At 40.8% G+C, this 21,188-nt stretch overlaps 1 protein-coding gene across 3 annotated transcripts in view; it reads left to right on the top strand.

Annotated features, from left to right (window-relative positions):
* The window catches only part of LOC121301898 (inactive phospholipase C-like protein 2), a 47,945-nt gene that overhangs the window by 17,655 nt on the left and 9,102 nt on the right, over window positions 1–21,188 (top strand). For 2 of the 3 annotated variants that reach the window (XM_041231605.1, XM_041231604.1), the window contains exons 3-6: window positions 6,923–9,388; window positions 15,940–16,143; window positions 18,748–18,823; window positions 19,369–19,458. In XM_041231605.1, the coding sequence (XP_041087539.1) occupies window positions 6,923–9,388; window positions 15,940–16,143; window positions 18,748–18,823; window positions 19,369–19,458 (2,836 nt within the window). The remainder of the gene's footprint in view (window positions 1–6,922; window positions 9,389–15,939; window positions 16,144–18,747; window positions 18,824–19,368; window positions 19,459–21,188) is intronic. The other variant, XM_041231606.1, reaches the window with a different exon arrangement.

The raw sequence follows: 21,188 nt of genomic DNA, 5'->3' as shown, positions 1-21,188 counted from the left end.
AGTGTACACATATGATCCACTAATTTCCACTGACAGTTTAAATCCCGCCTCCTCCTCCTAAGTGTTTCCATGGAGATGACAGAGTGTTTTTTGGGGGGGAGGGGGGGCATGTGCCAAGCAAAGTGATTGCTGTCAGTTCCATAAACCGAGTGGCTTTTGGTCTGACAGGCGACCATTATATTGCATTAAATACGCCTGTCATTTTACACTTGTGACAGATTGAAAACTTTTATACCAACAGAATGCACTGTTACTATGCATATTGTATTTATACAGAACTCTGCTGATGTTATGTGTATGTAAGCAAAATGGGAAATACATGAATATTACAAATTTTCTAATATTGGGGGGGTGGGTATCACCCTGGAGATTTCCTTGAGTCCTCTTTTAATCTGGACAAAACAGTCAAGGGATTTGTCATTTCTGAAAACCTGTTTGTACATCGATGAGAGAATCTGTTTCATTTGGTGGCTTTGCATTAATGGGTATTAACGTCTTTTGAGAAGCATAAAGGTGAAGTAAAAGTCTGGGTAAGTGAACTACAACATGGTTTCCAAATTCAGAGGAGAAAACGGTGGAATTAAGTGTTAACTGACTGTGCTTTCCAAGACTGGAAACTAAGAATTGATTTTAGGTTGGAGCAATAAAGAACCAGTCGATTCAATTTTTTAATAAAATAAATAAAAGCGTCAAGTCTAAAAAGGAAACCAATAAACCATGAAAGACATAATTCCTCATTTTAATTCAGCATTAAAACATGTTTATTATTTACACCTACATTATGAGTGTGGAAGGCATTTTAAATAAAATGCAAGGGCCTAAAACATGTTTTAATTTCAGCAAGCTAATAAAACCTAATGACACAGGAATGCTTAATTTACAAGAAGTGATCACCTTTTTATGTAGATACAGTATGTTTCATCAGTAATATAAATCAGGTTTCCCTAGCAACTTGGCTTTGGAGCTACTGTGCAAGACAAAGGTCAAGTTTCAGATGGAATTTTGATTGACCAAAAATGGGTCCTGAATGTTGCCTGAGGTGGCCAAGAATGTTAACTGTTGTGGCAGGAGTTGGGTGAAAGCTGTCACAAAGTTCCACTCCAGCACGTAGGGGTGAGCATTTTAGTCATAGGACTTCTTGTCTTGCTCGGTAGAAAAGGTTCCCAAAGTGAAGTTATTTCTGATAAATGAAATAAAGTCCTGTGGTCTATTGAATTGTGGTGTCAAGGGAACGGCTTGCTACCCGAAGACCATGCTTGTTTGATGTTTTATCTCACTGTTGTTGCTCTTGCTCACATGGGGTCCTGAGGAGTCCTATTTTTGGAGGACGCTGCTCGTTCCTGCCTTGTTCCAGCTTATCGACTCCCTCCCCTGAACGCTCATCTTTCTTTGCCTGACTGCAGTCTGCACTTTCACTAACCCTTTATTTGCACAGCGTGAGGACATGCAGGACTGATTCCTCTAGTAACAGCCTTGGTCCAGGTCCATGCATGACATACGCATTTTTAATCTTTAATGTTATGCCTGTTCTTGAATCTAGCTCTTGCTGAACTATGTTTGCATGAGTTTTGGCTTCTAATTGGGTCGACCAGACTTCTTAAAGCTTTTTGCTCAAACTTCACCAGTGCAATTTTTCTTCACAATGACAAAATGCACCTGAAACATTTATCGAACCAGAAATAAACCCATCTGAGATTTAATGTACTGTAGGGGCTAGTAAGCAGCCTTAAGTTGTTTCTAATTTTAGAATAGCTGCTCTAATGACAGTCACTTGAGATAAATAGCTTTGAGTATTAAGCCTTTGTACAGTATCTTAATCATACTTTGCTTAGGCATTCGTAATTTTTTTTTTTTAAGGTAAAAAAAATTACAGGCACATTCCACGTGTTCCACATTTATTGTACAACCCTTCTGTTTTAACTTCATGAACCGTTGCTTATTTGGAATGCAGTAGATTATTTTGGGGAGTACATTTGAACTGCCTGTAACATGACTGTTTAATATTTGTTTTCATTATGTCTGTCTCTTTCTATCTGATTTTGTTATAATAAATGCAGTGAAATGGTTAGAAGGAAGTGGTGCAGAGGTAGGGTGCTGCTGTAAATGAGCATCTCAACCTTTCCTCCTCTGCTCCACCGACACACAGGCTGCTAAGAGAATATTTTATTATTATTTGTTTATTTGGCAGACACCTTTATCCAGGACAACTTACAGAGACTAGGGTGTGTAAACTATGCATCAGCTGTGGAGTCACTTAGAATGACGTTAAGTGACTTGCTCCAGATCACACAGCGAGTCAGTGGCTGGACCAGGGACCTCCTGGTTACAACCCCTTTTCTTTAAACACTGGACCACACAGCGTCCTCAAGTATAAGAGTTTTCCTTTCTCTGATCCACAAGTGTAACGGGCAGTGTTGTGTGATGCACTGCAGTCACGGATTCTGTCCCCTGTTGATGAGATGAGATGCGTTTTAAAGACTGTAAATTACATCAGTGTGCACTCGCAAGCAATACATTTAGCAGGTTGTGTTCTGGGGTCTTTTGGGAGAAAGGATTGTTATAAACGTTGTTTCGTTCTCCTGAAATGATGACGCTGCAGATATGTTTTTGGAAGCATCCTACTCTTGTTTATAGAAACATGCAAATCAGAAAACATGTCAAACCAGCATTGTTAGTGAGAGAAGGGGGGGGCTTGGGCTGAAAAGAAATGGAATGAAAACCAAGAACCTTGCAAAACTATAAAGCCAGAGAACACAATGCACTGAGAATGAAGGTGGGGTGGGCATCGTCTTCTGTCCCTCTGAGCAGAAAAGAATATACTCCATAACACTCAATCACATACTTCAGCTTCTCAGACTACTGTTTGGATGTTTCTTGTTAAAGCACTTGCCTCTATTTCTTTTTAGTGCTGAATTATTTAATTACATCATTTTGTATGCATACTACCAGTGCTCTGTGTATAAATTGTCACTGCTACAAATGATTCTTAGCTTAGGAATCCAAGTGTGACTTTAGAGAGGGATATGGCTGAGGGTTAAGAATCTTATGTATACTACAATATGTGAGAGCCTCCTTTTTAAATTGAACTCCTGTCGGTCTCTGAAGTGGTGTCACCTCTCTCGTCATCCCCTTGTCTTACTATCTAAAGGAAAGATTAAGTGTCTCTTTGCCTGTAATTGAGCAAACAGCCATGCCCAGCTGCTCCCTGTTCGGATCCTGTTGGAATGTCATGGGATGTCAATGAGGTAGTCCTAGGTGTGTGAGAGAGTGAAACTGAACTTTAATAGAAACGTCAAGTTGAACCAACCGGTGTGCCAGTGAGAGGTGCTAAAGATAATCAAGGAGAGAAAACTGTTGACAGCTTTAAGGAGAATGCTCTTAGTTTGGTAGGCAGGATGCTTGAGGTGAAGGAAACGAGCACTCTTAATTGCTAAGACTAAGGAAGTGTTATTTTTAGCTTTTCGGGTGTGTGAGAGGATGTCTCCTTGATCTCTGAGCTCATCCATTTATCAGGAACGGCATCTTTGTATCTTGTGAGTGAATGGAAAAAAAGTCAAAAGGAAATGTTATTCTTAATAATTATTTAGTTTAGCACAGTTATAGATGGCTGTTAGTACATCGCATGAGAATGACTGGCCGGAAAGACTACATCTGATAATTCTCTCAGGTGCCATACCTTTCTTGAATCGCCTTGTATATTATGTGCCCAAAGTTTAAAATACTTGGTAGAATTTGAGAAGCAGCAAATCATATTCTCAGATTTTTTTCAGATATCAGAAAAGTAAATGATAAACCATTCATTTTGAAGATGACCAGGATTTCCCTATGCTTAATGCAATGTGCTGCTGTACAGTACTTTGGTTTATCATTAATTTCATCATGAACCACACTTATCTACAGTGTCTGAACTTTTATATAGGGTCCTGGTTCTGTGTCCGCTCCCCCACCCCCCCTTGCCTACCCAGGCATGATCTGTTGTGTCCTGGCTGTCTACGACATGGGTTCAGGAAAAGCATCTGGCTCCAAACATCTGTCTTGCTTACATCAACGTAAGTGTAACTCAGAGGTCAACATCTGGACAGGATATCTGGGGCCCTTCAGAGAATCTGAGCTGGGCCATGATCTGCCTTGTTTTAATGCTTGCTTTGTCGATACATTTTACATTTGTAAACGGGCGTCCTGCATCTGCAGACTCCATGTACAGTACGGACAGAAGAAGGCAATAGGTAGAAGGTATCTCTACTTCACTTAGTTTGCATTGAGTTGACTGTTACTCTACTGTGATAAAACAGCTGGTGAACGTTTATATTGTATTTTAGATGAGGTGCTAGTTCTTCACTTACCAGCATCTGTTGAAAAGGTCTTTTTCTGCTAGTTAGGGTAATATGATTATTCATCCATATATATTTGAATTAGGATATAAAGAGGGGAATAACAAGATTTTATGACTATCATAAATGCTGCTGCGCTTGCTACACTACAATACTCATGGCAGATTGATTGAAATACATTTTCCTTGATTTTATGCTGTCTGTTGAATAGAGGCGTTGATCTTCTTGCAAATCCCAAGTACAGTTGTATCTACCAAATACAATCGATTCTATAGGAACCTGGGGTCACACAAGGTGTATAGTAATCTAAATAGGTCTCACAAGCACATCGGTTGCTTTGCTGAAATGCTTGTTATGTTAGGTTGTTAGCACTACCACTTTTTCGGTTTGTATTTAACATCTGCCCTGGTGTGAAACAGCAATTTGAAAATACAGGTTCTGTATTTCCCTTGATGTGAAAACCACTTCCTGTTATTTGGCTGTGACACTCGCAAGAAAAAGCTTGACTACTGATTTATTTCTTTTTTTTTTTTTTCTACTCAGAAAAACAGTAGCAAAACAGTTTGCCACTCTTGTCTTACAAGACTGATAATCAGTGGAATTCTCTAACTTCTTCTTCGCTAGAGAAATCTTTCTCCCGTTATCCTTTTGATTTGGTTTTACATTCGCTTTCTCTCAAAAGCAAACGTATTCTGCCATCACACCTTGATTCACTTCCTGTGGTATTAGAACCCCACCTTAACCTCAACACCCTCTAGGTGGGGTTCTAATAACTGCTGCACAGGAAGTGAGGTTGAGTGTGTTGGCATGTAAAATGATCAAAACGTCTGGAAAACAAAATGAGGTAAAATAATGGCCGCAAATTCATAATGAATTCCGGCTGAATCCCACAGGAATAACACCTGAAAATCTTACACACTTCATCTGAGTTCTGAATTCATGTGGATTCATTTAGCCCTGTTTTACATGTTTCTTTGTAATAAAGGATGTTGATCATGTGTATAAGGCATGCATTATTCGGCCATCTGGGGATTGCGAGAATAGTTAACTCATGCATGGATGCCTGGCTTATACACAGGATCAGCAAAATTTGTTCCAAGGGAACATGGAATGAGTACTCGTAATTAAATCCACATTAATTAGCAGCACCAAATTCCAAATTAATTAGTATTTCAGAACTCAGAGGAGGTGCAGAAGATATTCAGGTGTTATTCCTGTGGTGTTCAGCTGGAATTCATTATGAATTTGCAGCCATTATTTTAAAGTGTTACCCAAAATCATACAGAGGCAAACATCAAAATGATGTAAGGAACCTGAGGTAAGCAAATGAATTCCCTTGTACTTCAGAATGAGTGTATTTCTTTTTTGGTTGGTGTTCTGGGATGCTGAACAGCCTGAATAAATTGATTCCTTTCCAGTTCTGTTCTGTCTCTCCATGACATAATTAGAGCATGCTGGCAGAGACTGTATCTATACCCGATCGCGCATGGTTTTAATGATTGAGTTTGTATGCAGAAAGGTGGTGGACTATTTGCAGCTGAAGCAAGGTTATTAAAACCTGGACATGGTTCAAGTTCTGTAATGCTGAATTTACTCTGTTGATACACTAAAATGCTGTAATCATAAATTATTAATCTTCTCCTTTCATTGCACATGTAATTAAGTTATTTCAGGGTTCAGGCTGATGAATACAGTCTTGTACTATAGGGACAGATTGCACAGCTCTGTATTTAGCATTTGGGCACGTACAGTGTTATTTTTTGATTTTTTTTTTTTTTTTTTTTTTATGGTTAATGAGCTGTTGTCAGCTGAAAGGAGTGAGTCCAGAAAGTGCTGGGGTAGAATTGGTCTTTGTGAAGGTTGCATAACGCTTCTGAAATGTACCAGAAAGATGATCGTGGACACAGGCATATAAAGAGGCATTCACAAACGTGTTGCTCACTCTTGTAACGGGGCAGTGGCGTGCCTCTGTGCTTGTTCAAATAAGCCTGGCTCTTTTGAAGGTCATGTATTAGACCCCTAAAGCTAACATTTTTTCAGGTGTGATTGGGAGGTCTAGTGATTTTTGTGGTGTTGCTGTGGTCAGTCCATTCTGGTCTGGAAGTTGCCTAAATACAGCATCCTGTGATATTCACCTTGCTACATTAGATCCATCTCGGATAGCGCTTCATTAAAACCTGTTTTACACGGAGGTGCAATTTCCTGCTCAAGTGTCTTAAGTTCAAAGTCATGCACCTGCTTTTTATTCCTTGTATTTATTGCATAAGATGTGGTTAGAACAACTTTGCAACATCTCAAATGAAAAGTAAAATTGCATCACAAATTGACATATAATATTTGTAGCACAACCAGTCAATGCCACCTATGGCAGCATTAAAAACTAAAAGCTTTCAAACTCAAAATGTCAGAACCTCACAATGAATTGTCCAGTGTGCCCGTTCAGATGTATAACATCACAGCAAGGCTAACTCACAGTAGTTCGATGATTGTAATGTTCTGCATGCAGAGTTTGTGTTATGTTAGTCTTTGCAGCACCAGCCCAGTTCATGTTCCTATGTTGGAAATAACTTAATCCCTTATTCTGATTGCAGGACGGGTCCCGTCAGAGGCAGGTTCGGAAGAAGACAGTATCCTTCAGCTCCATGCCCAATGACCGCAAGATCAACAGCACAGCGGCCTGCATGTCCTTCATGGTGGAGGGCTGTGAGATGAAGAAAGTACGCTCCAACTCCCGGATGTACAACCGCTTCTTCATCCTGGACCCGGACATGAGGTACCTGCGATGGGAGCCCTCCAAAAAGGACTCTGAGAAAGCCAAGCTGGAGATCAAAACCATCAAGGAGGTGCGGCTTGGCAAGAAGACCCCCGTGCTCCGCAGCAACGGCCTCTCGGATCAGTTTCCTGACGAGTGCGCCTTCTCAATCATATATGGGGAGAATTACGAATCCCTGGACTTGGTAGCAAGCTCTGCGGATATCGTGAACACTTGGGTGATGGGTCTGAGGTATCTGGTGTCCTATGGGAGGCATCCTGTTGAGGCCAACCCAACAAGCCTGAGGACCTCCTGGATCTCCTCTGTGTTTGAGGTTGCTGACTTCAAGAAAGAAGGTCAGATTGTCTTGTCCAGGGCTGTTCAGATCATTAAAGGACTGAATCCAGGAATGAAGGCTTCCAGGATCGAGCTGAAGTTTAAGGAGCTGCAGAAATCCAAGGGTAGGACCGGAGAGGACATCACAAGTGAAATCTTCACTGAGGCCTACTGTGAGCTGTGCACCAGGCCGGAGGTCTTCTTTCTCCTCGTGCAATTCTCCAGCAACAAGGAGTATCTGGACTGTAAAGATCTGATGCTCTTTGCAGAGATGGAGCAAGGCATGGAAGGGGTGACGGAGGAGATGTGCGCAGAGATCGTCAACAAGCATGAGCCATCCAGGGAAGGCAGGGAAAAAGGCTACCTCTCCATCGATGGCTTCACCCACTACCTCCTGTCTTCGGAGTGCCACATCTTCGATCCCCAGCAGAGGAGAGTCTGCCAGGACATGACCCAGCCGTTGTCTCACTACTACATCAACTCATCCCACAACGCCAGCTACTTAGAAGATCATTTCTGGGGTTCCTCGGATATAAGCGGCTATGTCCGAGCCTTGAAAATGGGATGCCGGAGCTTAGAGCTTGTGGTGTGGGATGGGCCTGATAACGAGCCTCTAATATATGTCGGACACTCTGTTTCATCGCAGGTTGCCTTCTGCAAGGTTATTGATGTGATCAATCAGTATGCGTTTGAAGCGTCCGAGTACCCATTGATTCTTTGCTTGGTGACGCACTGCTCAGTCCGGCAACAGAAAGTCATGGCTCAACACATGAAGAAGATTCTCGGGGATAAACTCTATCTAGATCCGCCTGACACGGAAGAGAATTATTTGCCCTCTCCCGAGAAACTCAAGAGAAAAATCCTCCTTAAAGGTAAGAAGTTAACCCCAAACTACCCTGATTCTGAAGGAGATGTCACTGACGAAGATGAAGGGTTGGAGGTGTCTGGAAGGTTGGGAGAAGAGTATAAGGACCAGATGAATGGAAGGCTAAGGCTCTGCAAAGAGCTTTCTGACCTGGTCTCCTTGTGCAAGTCCGTCCAGTTTAAAGACTTTGAGGTGTCCAAGAGATACCAGAAATACTGGGAGATATGTTCGTACAATGAGGTGGACGCTAATAGGTTTGCCAATGAATACCCGGAAGACTTTGTCAGCTACAATAAGAGGTTCCTCTCGAGGGTGTACCCAAGTCTGATGAGGATTGATGCCAGTAACATGAACCCCCAGGACTTCTGGAAATGTGGCTGCCAGATGGTCGCCATGAACTACCAGACTCCCGGACTGATGATGGATCTCAACATTGGCTGGTTCTGCCAAAATGGGAACTGTGGCTACGTGCTTCGGCCAGCTATCATGAGGGAGGAGGTGTCCTACTTCAGTGCCAACGCAAAGGACTCCCTGCCCGGGGTCTCGGCTCAGCTGCTCCACATGAAAATCATTAGCGGCCAAAACCTACCCAAACCTAAGGGCTCCGGTGCCAAAGGAGACGTCGTGGAACCATACATCTACGTGGAGATTCACGGGATCCCAGCTGACTGCACGGAGCAAAGGACTAAAACCGTCACTCAAAATGGAGACAATCCGATTTTTGATGAGAGTTTTGAGTTTCAGATCAACCTGCCGGAACTGGCGGCTTTGCGTTTTGTGGTCCTGGACGATGACTACATAGGGGACGAGTTTATCGCACAGTATACCATCCCCTTCGAATGCCTCCAGCCTGGGTACAGGCATGTGCCCCTCCAGTCTTTGACCGGAGAGTTCCTGGCGAACACCACCTTGTTTGTACACATAGCTATCACCAATCGGAGAGGAGGGGGAAAAGCGCACAAGCGGGGTCTGTCAGCACGGAAAGGAAGAAAAGCACGGGAGTATACGTCTACTAGAACTACCGGGATCAAGGTCATCGATGAAGTCTTTAGGGCAGCCACGCAGCCACTTCGAGAGGCTACTGATCTCAGGGAGAATGTCCAGGTAACCCTCCCAACATCTTCTTCAAGCTTATTTAACTCTTCCAACAGGCCTTTGTACAGATCTAGGATAGATAACATTACTCAAAATTAGCATGCCAGTTAAATGACCTAAAATCCCCATCAGTCACCTGTGTGCATAATTGTACCACATTAAGATTCCTAGCTATGTATCTATTTTATAATACATGCATGTTTTTTCAAAGTTTTGGCAGGGCAACTTCTCAAATTCCATAGAATTCAAACAAACTTTTAAAATTTCAAAAAATGCAAATAAAAAATTGTGGCAGAAGGTGATATACTAATATCTATCTATCGATCTATCTATCTATCTATCTATCTATCTATCTATCTATCTATCTATCTATCTATATCTGTCTATCTATCTAACTATCAGTGTGTGTCGCTTTTGAAAAGACTGAATTCACTTTTTGAAATTTAGATTTGATGATGATGATGATGATGAGTTATCAGGTTACAAAACAGTACTGTATCCGTTGTGAACGAATCGCTATCGGTGCCAAGAAGGTGTTCTTATAAACGAAGTTCCTGCTCCTTCAAGCGGAGCATTTGCAATGATAAAAAAATCTGTTTTACCACAAGAGTGGTCCCTTAGGCAAAGTGTTCTCTTAGGCGGTGTTCCAATATATATATATATATATATATATATATATATATATATATATATATATATATATATATATATATATATATATATATGTTTTAATTATGTTTTTATCTACCTACCTGCCTACCTAATCCATCTATCTGTCTATCTCCCAATTCAGAAAGTATCAAATCTATTTTATTTGGCAGATTCAAAAATCAGAATAGCAGGTCTTAGATATTTTGGAGGGTTGTTTTTTGGTGTAGAAACTGCTGAGGCAAGTAATAGCAGCACCTAATGAAAAACAAACAGACAATTAGTTGTGCAGAAAAGCAACAGCAGTCAAGAACAAGATAATTGGGGTTTGAACAAGGTGCTTCAAACAAGGAGATATCTGTAAAAATCTGGAACAAAACGTTTTCTCTGTGTAGTAATTTGAAGGCTGTGGACAAAGGGATCGAGCGACATCACTTGGGGATGCAGGCTTTATATTTACAAGCCAACAGCGTCTATTCACAAAAAGAAATTTACAAGAGGAGAGAAGTGCTGGCTTGTTTACTGGATGCTGTCAAGGAGAGGTATTAATTATGAAGCGCTCAATCAAGTGGCAATTAGTGCAGATCGCTCGGTATAAAACTAAATGAATTAACCGTGGTTGAGATCAGCTCTTTTCACAATGTGTTAGGGATGCAAATTTGGCTCTGCATTGCTAGATTCTAGTGCCAGGGTACCTCATATAGTGCCAGCAACAATAAATTCTGGCACCAGTAGACATGTTTACTGTGTGTGTTTGTGTGTATGTGTATATGTATATGCATGTGTATGTGTATATGTATATATATATATATGTGTGTGTGTGTGTGTATATATATATATATATATATATAGGGCAGGATTTGATCATTTAGAACTGTGATTATTAGTCTCTTTCTGATATTGAATGATCTCTCATTCAAACAACGCAACTCTGCTCAGAAATTTGTTTTGTATTACTGCAAGAAGAAATGAAACACTGTTGTATTTTATTCTGGACTCCCCCCCCCCCCCCCCCCCCCCCCCCCCCACTGTAACCTCTATATCTAACCTATGAGGAAAATAAACAGTGCATTGATATTCAGTTTTGTTCTGTTGCTATGGCATTGTCAGAAAGTATTTAAGTTATTTTAATAAACATTGCAATGGCTGGTTGGTGGCGGTGCGCTTTTGCGCTTAAGGGTTGATGGCGAAGAAAGACTTTTAACTGGCCGCAGTGCCTGGGCAGTTGGCAAAGTGCCCAGCTGCGGTGGGCAGATGCCAAAGTAGCTTCGAATTTTAAGTAATTTCGACATCTGCCCTGGCTGGTCAACTGCCCACAGCCACCCGGGCAAAGAAAGATTTTTAACAGATACAGTGTAATACAAAAAGAGAGTGAATTACCTTTCTTGCATTTAACCGCAAAAGCTCACCACCACCAAGCCAGCCATTGCAATGTTTATTTAAATAACTTATATACTTTTTGACAATGCCATAGCAACGGGCAAAATGCACAGTTTATTTTCATCATGGGTTATATATAGAGGTTACAGTGGGGGGGAGCGGGAACGGACGAATCCTGAATAAAATGCAACAATGTTTTATTTTAGTCTTCTTGCAGTAATACAATACAAATTCTGAGCAGAGTTGCGTTGTTTGAATGAGAGATCATTCAATATCAGCAAGAGACTAATAATCACAGTCGGTCTAATGATTAAATAAAGTTATTTGACTGACGAACCATTCTTGAGAACTGCAATAGATACCCAGAGGATGAACACTGCTGTGTTACTTTCCATATTAGCCTTTCATCTGTTACAACAGGGCACGCTAAAGCCATTCTTTCATCAGCCCAGGTGGCAGTGGGCAGTTGACGAACTGCCCGGGCAGATGTCATAATGACTTTAAAATCAAAGCTAATTTGGCATCTGCCCGATTTCGGCAACGGTCCATAATATATATGTTATATATATATTTTATATATAAAATCAAGGATGTTTTGGCTACTAGTCCTTCTTCAGCTGGAGTTCCAGAGTTCCAGAGGATAATGGCAGGACTTCAGAATAGAATGTTCATTCTAAGAGGTTCCAACGTGCCAAAGGTAAAAATTAATACGAGTAAACATTTGTTCCATAGCAGTGATACCTACAAATTTGATTATATAATATATATATATATATATATATATATATATATATATATATATATATATATATATATATCTATGTTTGTATACAGTATGATTCGTCCCACTCTTACCATATCCCCATAACAACAGCAGTGGATCTGGAAAGAACCAGAGCTTCACATATCTGAGTCACGCATTGATGAAAAACCTTTTTTATTGTTAGGATTTTTTTCATTCCTCCAAAGCAGAATCAACAGAAAAATACACATTTAATGTCCAGCTTTCTTTGTCTTCCACTGGAGAGAATTACAACATCCAACAGCCAACAGCTACAGTGTACAGTTTGTGTGTGTGGAGTGGGAAGGATAACAGCCAAACTTGCATTGCAAACTTCACACTTTCCATACATTTAGAGGTTCGCTGTCAAGTTTGTGAGAGACCAAAAAAGGTTAAACCAGAGTAATGGACATCGTACAATATTGAACAAAATGAAATCCAGTATGAGAATTTGATGAAAAAAAATCCTTTGTTATATAATGCAATAAAACTAGTAACAAAAAAAAATTGAACTTTCATGTGAATCTTATATGAACCTTATTTTCCAATATAGTTTTCCCACCTAAGATAAATAAAACATTATAGGTCTCTACATCAGAAAAAAAGGAGCTTACTATGAACTGCACCCAGAGCATTAAAAACCGCGTGTATCTTATCATTAATACAGATAGCCTTTATTAATTCAACCAGTAAGTTCTTGGAAAACAAATATTCATGAAACGTTTTATCAGACTACAAATCCCTAATTGAATATCTGACAGGTAATAGGCAACATTAATAAATGCATTGGCCGAGCTGGCAATGCATTCAAAACATTTGACAGTCTGATCGTTTAAATCTGTTGGTCCTGCCTACTCTACATCTATATAGAGGGTAAGACTACAAAGCTAATAGGCCACTTTTCATTTGTCGAATGAAGAGGAAGACTATTAAACCCTAACAAGTTTACAATGAGCCAGCTTACATATTGGCAAAGAAAGGAGGCTGTGTGGTCCAGTGGTTAAAGAAACAGGTTTGTAACCGGGACTTCCTCAAATCACGGCTCAGCCACTGACTTGTTGTGTGACCCTGAGCAAGTAATTGAACCTCCTTGTGGTTTTTTACATTATAAAAAAAATATGTAGCTAGGAAACTTAACACGGTCCAATTATACACTTGATGACTGAAGGGGATACAACTGTTACCAGGGATATTCATTATAATAAGCACTAGACATTGCCACTAGGCCAAGTCAGTCTCCAGTGGCGTTTTGAAGAACAGTGCTAATAAAATGATGTGCTGGAAGAGCTAGTTTTTGAAGCCGGTCCCTCCCCCTTTCTCTCTCTCTCTCTCTCTCTCTCTCTCTCTCTCTCTCTGTGACTATAAAGCCAGTTTGTGTCAGAAGATCTGCACCCTACGGGCGCTGTGCTGCCACACCGAGGGCTGATCCAGCTAGTTGCAGAAGGGCATTGCTAACATAATGGAGGTCAGCAAGTTCGGTCTGGCTGACTGTCAATAAAGCGAAGTGCTTCTGATAAACAGTTCTACACATTGGGAGCAGTCTGGCATGATCCCGCTTGGCAGGTGCCTGGAGGATTGATGAGTCTTATAAAAGTATGATGTCGCGTTTCCTGGACTAGGTTATCTAGTTCAGACACAGATCCCAAGTGAATGTTGGAGTTTTGATTTATTCAAATAGAAACATGTTGCCCTTTGATGAATCACCGCTCGGGGGTCCCTGTGAGGGGTCCTTGGCGGTCGTCTATCAGCGGGAGGTTCGGCTGCAGGTTCGATGAGAAGCCACAAACTTCTTTTATTATGTCTCATGAGTTGTATATAACTTGGTTCCTGGTTCTGTAGCAGGATCAATCCTATACACATATAGGCACTGAGCGTACTGTCTCTACATCCGTTACATTACAAAGGAGGAACCGAGCAACAAAACAAACGTCCTCGATTAACACCAAATGTGACCTTTAGTCTCACGCATGGGACACTGTCATAGTCTTAAAGGTACAGCTATCAGAACATAATTACATAATTGTCACACCTTCCAAACTGGAGCTCCCACCTAGCCCATGGTCCAGTGCTTCACAGTGCCTGGTTTTATTGCTCAGATCTCAGATAGTTCAGAGGTCCCTATTGGCAACGATGGAACTAATTTCAAACTCTATTATGATTAATTGAAATGACAGTTCTGGTCTTCTTTAACAGACCAGAACAGTTCCTGGATATCAAACTTTCTTTTATTTATAAAACAGGTACAATGCTTGGTAAATTTTAATTCTGTCTCCTGCCAGAAATAATATAATTGGTAATCGGAGCATAAAATATATGTCATTGTATTGTTCATTGTGTAACAGGCCTCTTCCAAACAGGGCCCTTCTCAGCCAATCAGAAACAAGCCCCATTAGGTGAATACTGATCCGTAAGACTATTGGACTCAACATTATAAAGACACGATGCATCGCTAAGCAACAGGCAGTCAGAAAGTATTATCGGTTCCAATTAGCATTTTAATAGCTGCTTGTTTTGTCCTATTGATCAGTTCCTGGGATTCAAGCTGTCTGAATGTGGCTCATACCAAGCTGCAATAAATCAAACCGACTATGAAACATAACGGTGCCACTTGACTTGTTTTAGCAAATCCACTAGTTAGAGAAGCTAACAGAGTGATTCATCTCTATTAGCGTTGTGTCGCAATGCTCTAGAATCGATCGAGAATTTGTTGTTTATCTTGCATTACTGTACCTTCCAATTCAGTGCTATAGTAATTGAGTGCAATCGCTTTGATTATTGTGAGCTGCAATTTTGTTTTTGAAAAATGCCTTGATCTGCATTGCTACTGCAATGTTTTTTTTGTAAAAAAAAAAAAAAAAGAACCTAGGGTGTGTGTGTGTGTGTGTGTATATACACATATATATATATAATAATATATATATATATATATATATATATATATATATATATATACATATATATATATATATATATATATATATATATATATATATATATATATATATAACTTTAATCTGTTGCTAAATGCTTATGTAACATAACCACATACTTTAGTGGACTCCAAACGCAAACAGCAAAATAATGGCTGCTAATTAAATCATGTGGGTCTCTTTTTAGGGTTTAATTGACATGCTAATGGATCTCTTGCCGGGTACCTAGCTTGTGTCCTAGCTCAGAGTACAGTAATTGCAAATGCCATGAAAGCTTGATCAAGGAATCTATCGATTTTCCGATCTTATTTCCTAGGTATGTACAGTATTATTGAATGTGTTACCCAGTTATAATTTAACAGCTGCTGGCCATCGCTGCTATATAATTTGTGCTCAAGTATGGGAGAAAATCGTCTGACTGGGTTAGCACTACTGCTAGTGCATCTCTGTAGAGACTGCGATTGGCACTCTCGCCCTGATTTTGTGGATCTGCTGTTACTTGGCAAGTAATCTTAGCCCCCCCCCCCCAGGACAATCCTGGTTGCAACCCTGGCCACAGCTTTCTGGTTTTCTGATAAACCACACCACTGAATTCAAGTCTTTGCATTTAAAAACAGATTCAAAATGTAACAAACATCGCCATCTCTTTATAGGCAAATCCAGGGGAGAAGTAGGCTGTATATAGGAAGAAAGAGGGACAATTTGTCTTTAGGTGTGGTGCATGTCCCTTCTGTTGGAAATAAGACTGCCCCCAATAGTCCCATTGTCGTTAAGAACTTTCCGTACTGTAAGACTGTGTTTTCCTACCTTCTTGTTTACAGAACGCCATGGTGTCCTTCAAGGAGCTGTGTGGCCTGACCCCTGCTGCGAACATGAAGCAGTGCATCCTGACTGTGTCGACCTGGCTGCTGAACAGTGACAACACCAAGCTGGTGACTCTGAACCTGAGTGAGCGCTACCCAGCCATGGAGGCACAGGGACCAGTCCCTGAACTTTTTCGCAAGGTGCTCACCGCCTACAATGTGGTAAGAGAACAAGGGCCGCTAGCCAATGAAACACACCAACACTACATGGCAATGAGTATGAGCTGTATTTAACCAGGGTGAAACACAGCTTTTTAATGATTTCATACACATACATTTCTTTGCAGCAATAACAAAAACAAAAAACAAAACCCTTTAGGGATCCGGTGGACCATCTCTCGCACTACAGAGTGAATCTCGCCCACCATGTCATTATCAGCTAGATTAGAAGTGTCAAGCCCCATTGAAGTGAATGATTCAACCAGAGTGCACTTCATTTCGCGCAGAGCGGCCTCTCATGCAGCTTGATGGATTTTTTTTTTCTCGATAAGTATGTGCTCAGGAGTTGCCTGTTGTGGATATATGTAACACAGGCTAGATTTGCCAAAGTTCCCTTTTGTTGTGCTGGGAATGCACTGCTGTGCACAATAGATTGCTGGCGCATACTAATATAAAGACACGGATCTAGCCTGTGTCACATTTGTCTTTGGCAGGCCACTAAAACCGAAGGTCAATTCCTGAACTCACAGTTATTTAATGCATGTCACCAAATATGTGTGATACATGTAAAAATGTCACCAGATGATCATGTATTTCTACCTATTTGGTGTGTATTTAGCACATGCATATTGGCGCCATGTTGGCTGGAGTCTTGTGGGTTTGTTTCCTGCAGTTCTGAAGTGGCATCCTGTTCGAAGCATCAACCCTATCAGAAAGCCCTATCATCTCAGTCCATGCACACAGTCACAGGAAGAGCCCAGGGCAGTGGAATGACTCGTTGGCTGAGGGTGGGGGAGGGCTGTCGCCTCGGGATAGCTGGGTTCCATGGTACAGTGGTCTGAACCCTCAATGTCCATTGGTCCACTTGACAGTCTAGGGTAACAATTTACACACTAGGGTAACAATCTGGCACCAGTGGCATCTATCGTAAGCAAGCTTTTACAATACTGCTTTTGTTTGGAGGCTGTCGTTTGTCATTGCTTTTTACTGTCTACCCAGCTGTTCTTTTCTAGTGTGTGCACAAGGCTACGATTCACAGTGGCCCTATAAAACCTGGTACAAGCTGCCAACTGGGTGAAAAAAGTATATACACTGTTGCCACCTGCTAGATATTTAAGACATTACAGCTCATTTTGTGAATTGACTTGCTCTCTGATACACAAGAAGTCAAATGAAAATACGTCAACAGTCTCAATAAAGTCCCCAGCAACTCTGATTGCTGTTCAATGCATTAACTGCAACACGGTACTAAATATGCTATGACATTAACTTCGGCAAGTTACTTTTTGTCTCTGGTCGGGAAGCATCAGATATAATAATCATACTGACCTATCGCATCTTTTCCCCCGTCTGACTTCATTCCTAATCAAATCAAGGAGAACCAAGGGCTCCTTATGCGATGTATTCTATTTTTCTTTGATTTGTTTTATTAGTCTAAAGTGTACATCATCCATCATGTCCAATTAAGAGACTGGCAGGTCACTGAAAAAGAAAATTAGGAAGAGAAGCGGGCCATTGTGGATGACAGGCAGGGGCTCTGACCTATGGCGGAGGCCCTTTTGTGTTCACTTCCTGTCACAGCGGTTCTTTGGTTTATTTTCATCTTCCTGTCATAGCAAATGAGCTCTGCATAGATCAGCATAGATCAGGTTTCTACCAAATGAAGGTCGTGATGCTGTTAAATACTACAAGGCAAAGGGAGAAGACAAGTTTAAAAGGCTCCCTACTATGCAAACATGTGTATCCAGGGAACAGTTTTCAGTGTTATTAAAATAAAATGTAATTCCTTTGTGTCAGTTTACTAAGTTTTGTGTGAATTTTATCAGAATGCAGATTTTAAAAAGTTTTACAGCTTATTTTACTAAGAGGTCTCCGTTGAACCTGACGGGTTTCATTTGTTGTTGTATTGCTGTTGTCTGTAGCAGAAGAACTACTAGAAAATGTATTTTGAGAAGTGAAAGCATGTTTAGCACGCAGGGGGTACAGCAGACTAGACGAACTTCTCTGATACGGGAAGTCACTTTGACAGCAGAAACAAGTAACCTTCTTTCTAGCTAATGAAGCGTCAGAAAGTTTCCAAAATGAACTTCCCATTCACAAGTCCCTCAGTTTTAGTGCATTGCTCCATACGTTGTTCCGTGACTTTCTATTCAAATAATGACGTCACTCATTCAATCCTGGCATGCACTCGAGTGTATTGAAGTGGTGCCGCAGGAAATTAATTACGGTACGCTGAGAAGGTCAAGACAGAGGAGTGTGATTAACGCGTGTTAAAAAAAAATTAATCTCCCAAAAAATTAATGAGTTAATTGCAGAAGTTAACTGCAATTTAACTGACAGCCCTGTTAAGTAAAACATTTTTTTGTACAGTTTTGAACTGTTAGTTCATTTTCTTTTGTTATTTCTTCTGTTTGATAGGTGATTCTGTATTCTTTTATATAATGCTGTACCTGTCTCTCGTACATGTTTAATTTTGTTACATTGTTGGCAATTGATATTGAGATATTGTAGTTGAAGTGCAAAGCATTATTGCTGGAAGTGGAGGCTGTGTGATACTATGTGATTTACAATGCCGTTCCCTGAGCCTGATTTGGTGTTTCCACACAGATGATTCAGACCAGTCGGACTCTGATCGAATCTGCGGACGCTGTCTATGCCAAGATCATGCAGACTCAGAGGACTGGTAAGTGAAACGCTGCCACGTGTCGCCGTGCCTTGCAGAGAAGCACAGAGCTCCCATAGCAGTTCATAACAAAACCTAGTGGAGCCCAAGGCAGGGGCTGAGAACAGCATAACCAGAAACGAAATACATAGGTTTGCAACAGGGGCTAAAGGGACAATGGGTCTCATAAGGTAGCATATAGGCAAACTTACAGTGTTGAAAGCTAATTAGATTAAAGGGTGGTAAATATGTGTCTATTTGTGCGAGAATTTATCTTATTTGTAAAATATACAACCTCTGAAATAATGCATATTATAGCTTGATTTTTGTGTTTAACTTTACTTCTATTAATGATTTGTCATAGATTTGTATTTCAATCTGGGATCTGAATTTGGGGGGGGCACTAGATCTAAATGGGGGATGGGGGCAAAATATTATTTTAAATGCTGGCCTAATGCACTGATTTTTTAATGTAGTTGCTGCTGACTAACAGGAGCCTATAATGCTAATGAGCAATGATGGATTTCAAAGCATCTCATTTTAAGTTTCATTTTTGTGACGTACAGGCAGCACATGGCAACACAGAAACAGAGAAGAAACAGTGGGAGACTTCCCAGCCCTTTGGTGGTTAGAAATAACCGTAGCTGCTATGAAAAGTAGGTTACTTCCTCAGAAGTAGTCAGAACAGAAGTGCTGTGTGTGCAGTTTGGCATTCTGCTGCAGTAAAACCCTGTAAACAAACAAACGGTGCGAGGGAATGCTTCTGGGGCCTCGTTTCTCTTCTTTCATGCCTAACAAGCACCACAGCAGCAGGAGCACACTGTCAGTGCTATTCACAGCACACGCACGCACGCACGCACGCACGCACACGCATTCACGCACACACACACACACACACACACACAGAGCACTGTTCCAGTCAAGAGTAATGAAAGCAAATACCTCCCCTGGTAAAAGTTTACTACGTTAAATGTGCAGTTTTCCTGTGCTTTTCCCATGGTTATAATGGGAATTTAGCATAGTTTACCATGGTTTGTTGTGATTTTTTTCAGTTTGAAAACACAGACCTACAGACAAAAATCCAGTCCAAAATTAACACTATTGCCCCAGCTTTGCACTGTGGTACCTACGCTTGAGTATAACTAAATCAGTCTACTTTTTCATAAAAACGAGTGTGATATTTTATACAGAAAGTTTACACTATTATCTATCTGACATTCTTTACATTTTAGCCTTAGCCTAGAACATTGTCTTTCACACCAAAGTGCATTTTTATCATTATAACAGCCTTTTAAATAACTGTCTCTATAACTCATGAGTTTAAAGCTTTGTGATTCGGGCCAAAATGTTTGCAGGCTGTTATAAGGCGTTCGGGCTTGTTACCTGCATCTGGACAAAACCTGCTGCTTGGCATCTGCTGTGGTTTTGTAGCGTGACAAGACAAACAACGCAAAGCATATTATAACAGCACTGAGATCTAGTCATTAGAAGAACATAGTTATTATCTGCCCTCTCTCCGACGAGATGAGAAAGGCTGCTGGGAACAGAGCTGTGTCATTATCTGCATTTCCTGTTTTCCATTTTAATTAAAAGCAGTGTCCCCCTGATCACCTTTCTAATCTCCCCTGACGATAAGCAAAAATGCGTTTAATCAAACAGTGGTGGAGATGTTGCAAGCTGGCACTAGGCTCTGGGCGTGTGACAGAATGAGAGCATTTCTGTTTTGGCAGAAGTTAGGACTATGTTACTTTTTTAAAAGGTTATGATGTGCAGCATGTGGAAACAGACCTGAGATGAGAGCTATAATCTACTGTTGATTTACCTCAATGTTTAACCCTGGCATGCAATACTGAAAAATTGTTTTACAGTAAATTCTGAAGATGAGCTCACACACACACACGCACACACATGCGCGCGCGTGCACACACCTCAGTTGAAAGGTGACAAGGTCACTCAAGTGAGCAACTCAAGTGCACTGAGATATGAGCACACTTACTGGATTCCCAAAGGGCGCGGTGTAGTGCAAGTTAGCGGTAAACCTCAGTTAAGAGATGCAGAGGGTTAATGTACATGGCAGTGCGAGACTGAAGACAACAGAACACAAGCATATGAGGGGCCTGAGAAAGTGGACTTTACAGTGAAGTGCTTTGAATTACAGCAGTGTGCACTTTTATTAGAACACCCCATTTCTACTGTAGTTTTGATTTGCTGTGCATATGAAATCAAAAGCACTGTCACTGAAAACATTAGACAATTGTCAAAATAGGCAAATTAGTGATTGTCTCGTTTAATTGATGACTTTATAAGGCCACCCATGCAATTGATTTAAAACAGTAAGAGAATACAGAGCCACCAATGGTAAAATGCATGACCTTTTTTAGAAGTT

Source organism: Polyodon spathula, chromosome 28 (genome assembly GCF_017654505.1).
Source record: "Polyodon spathula isolate WHYD16114869_AA chromosome 28, ASM1765450v1, whole genome shotgun sequence".
In the NCBI taxonomy this organism is placed as follows: Eukaryota; Metazoa; Chordata; class Actinopteri; order Acipenseriformes; family Polyodontidae; genus Polyodon; species Polyodon spathula.
The sequence above is the reverse complement of the archived record's forward strand: the minus strand, read 5'-3'. Positions and strand labels throughout refer to the sequence as shown.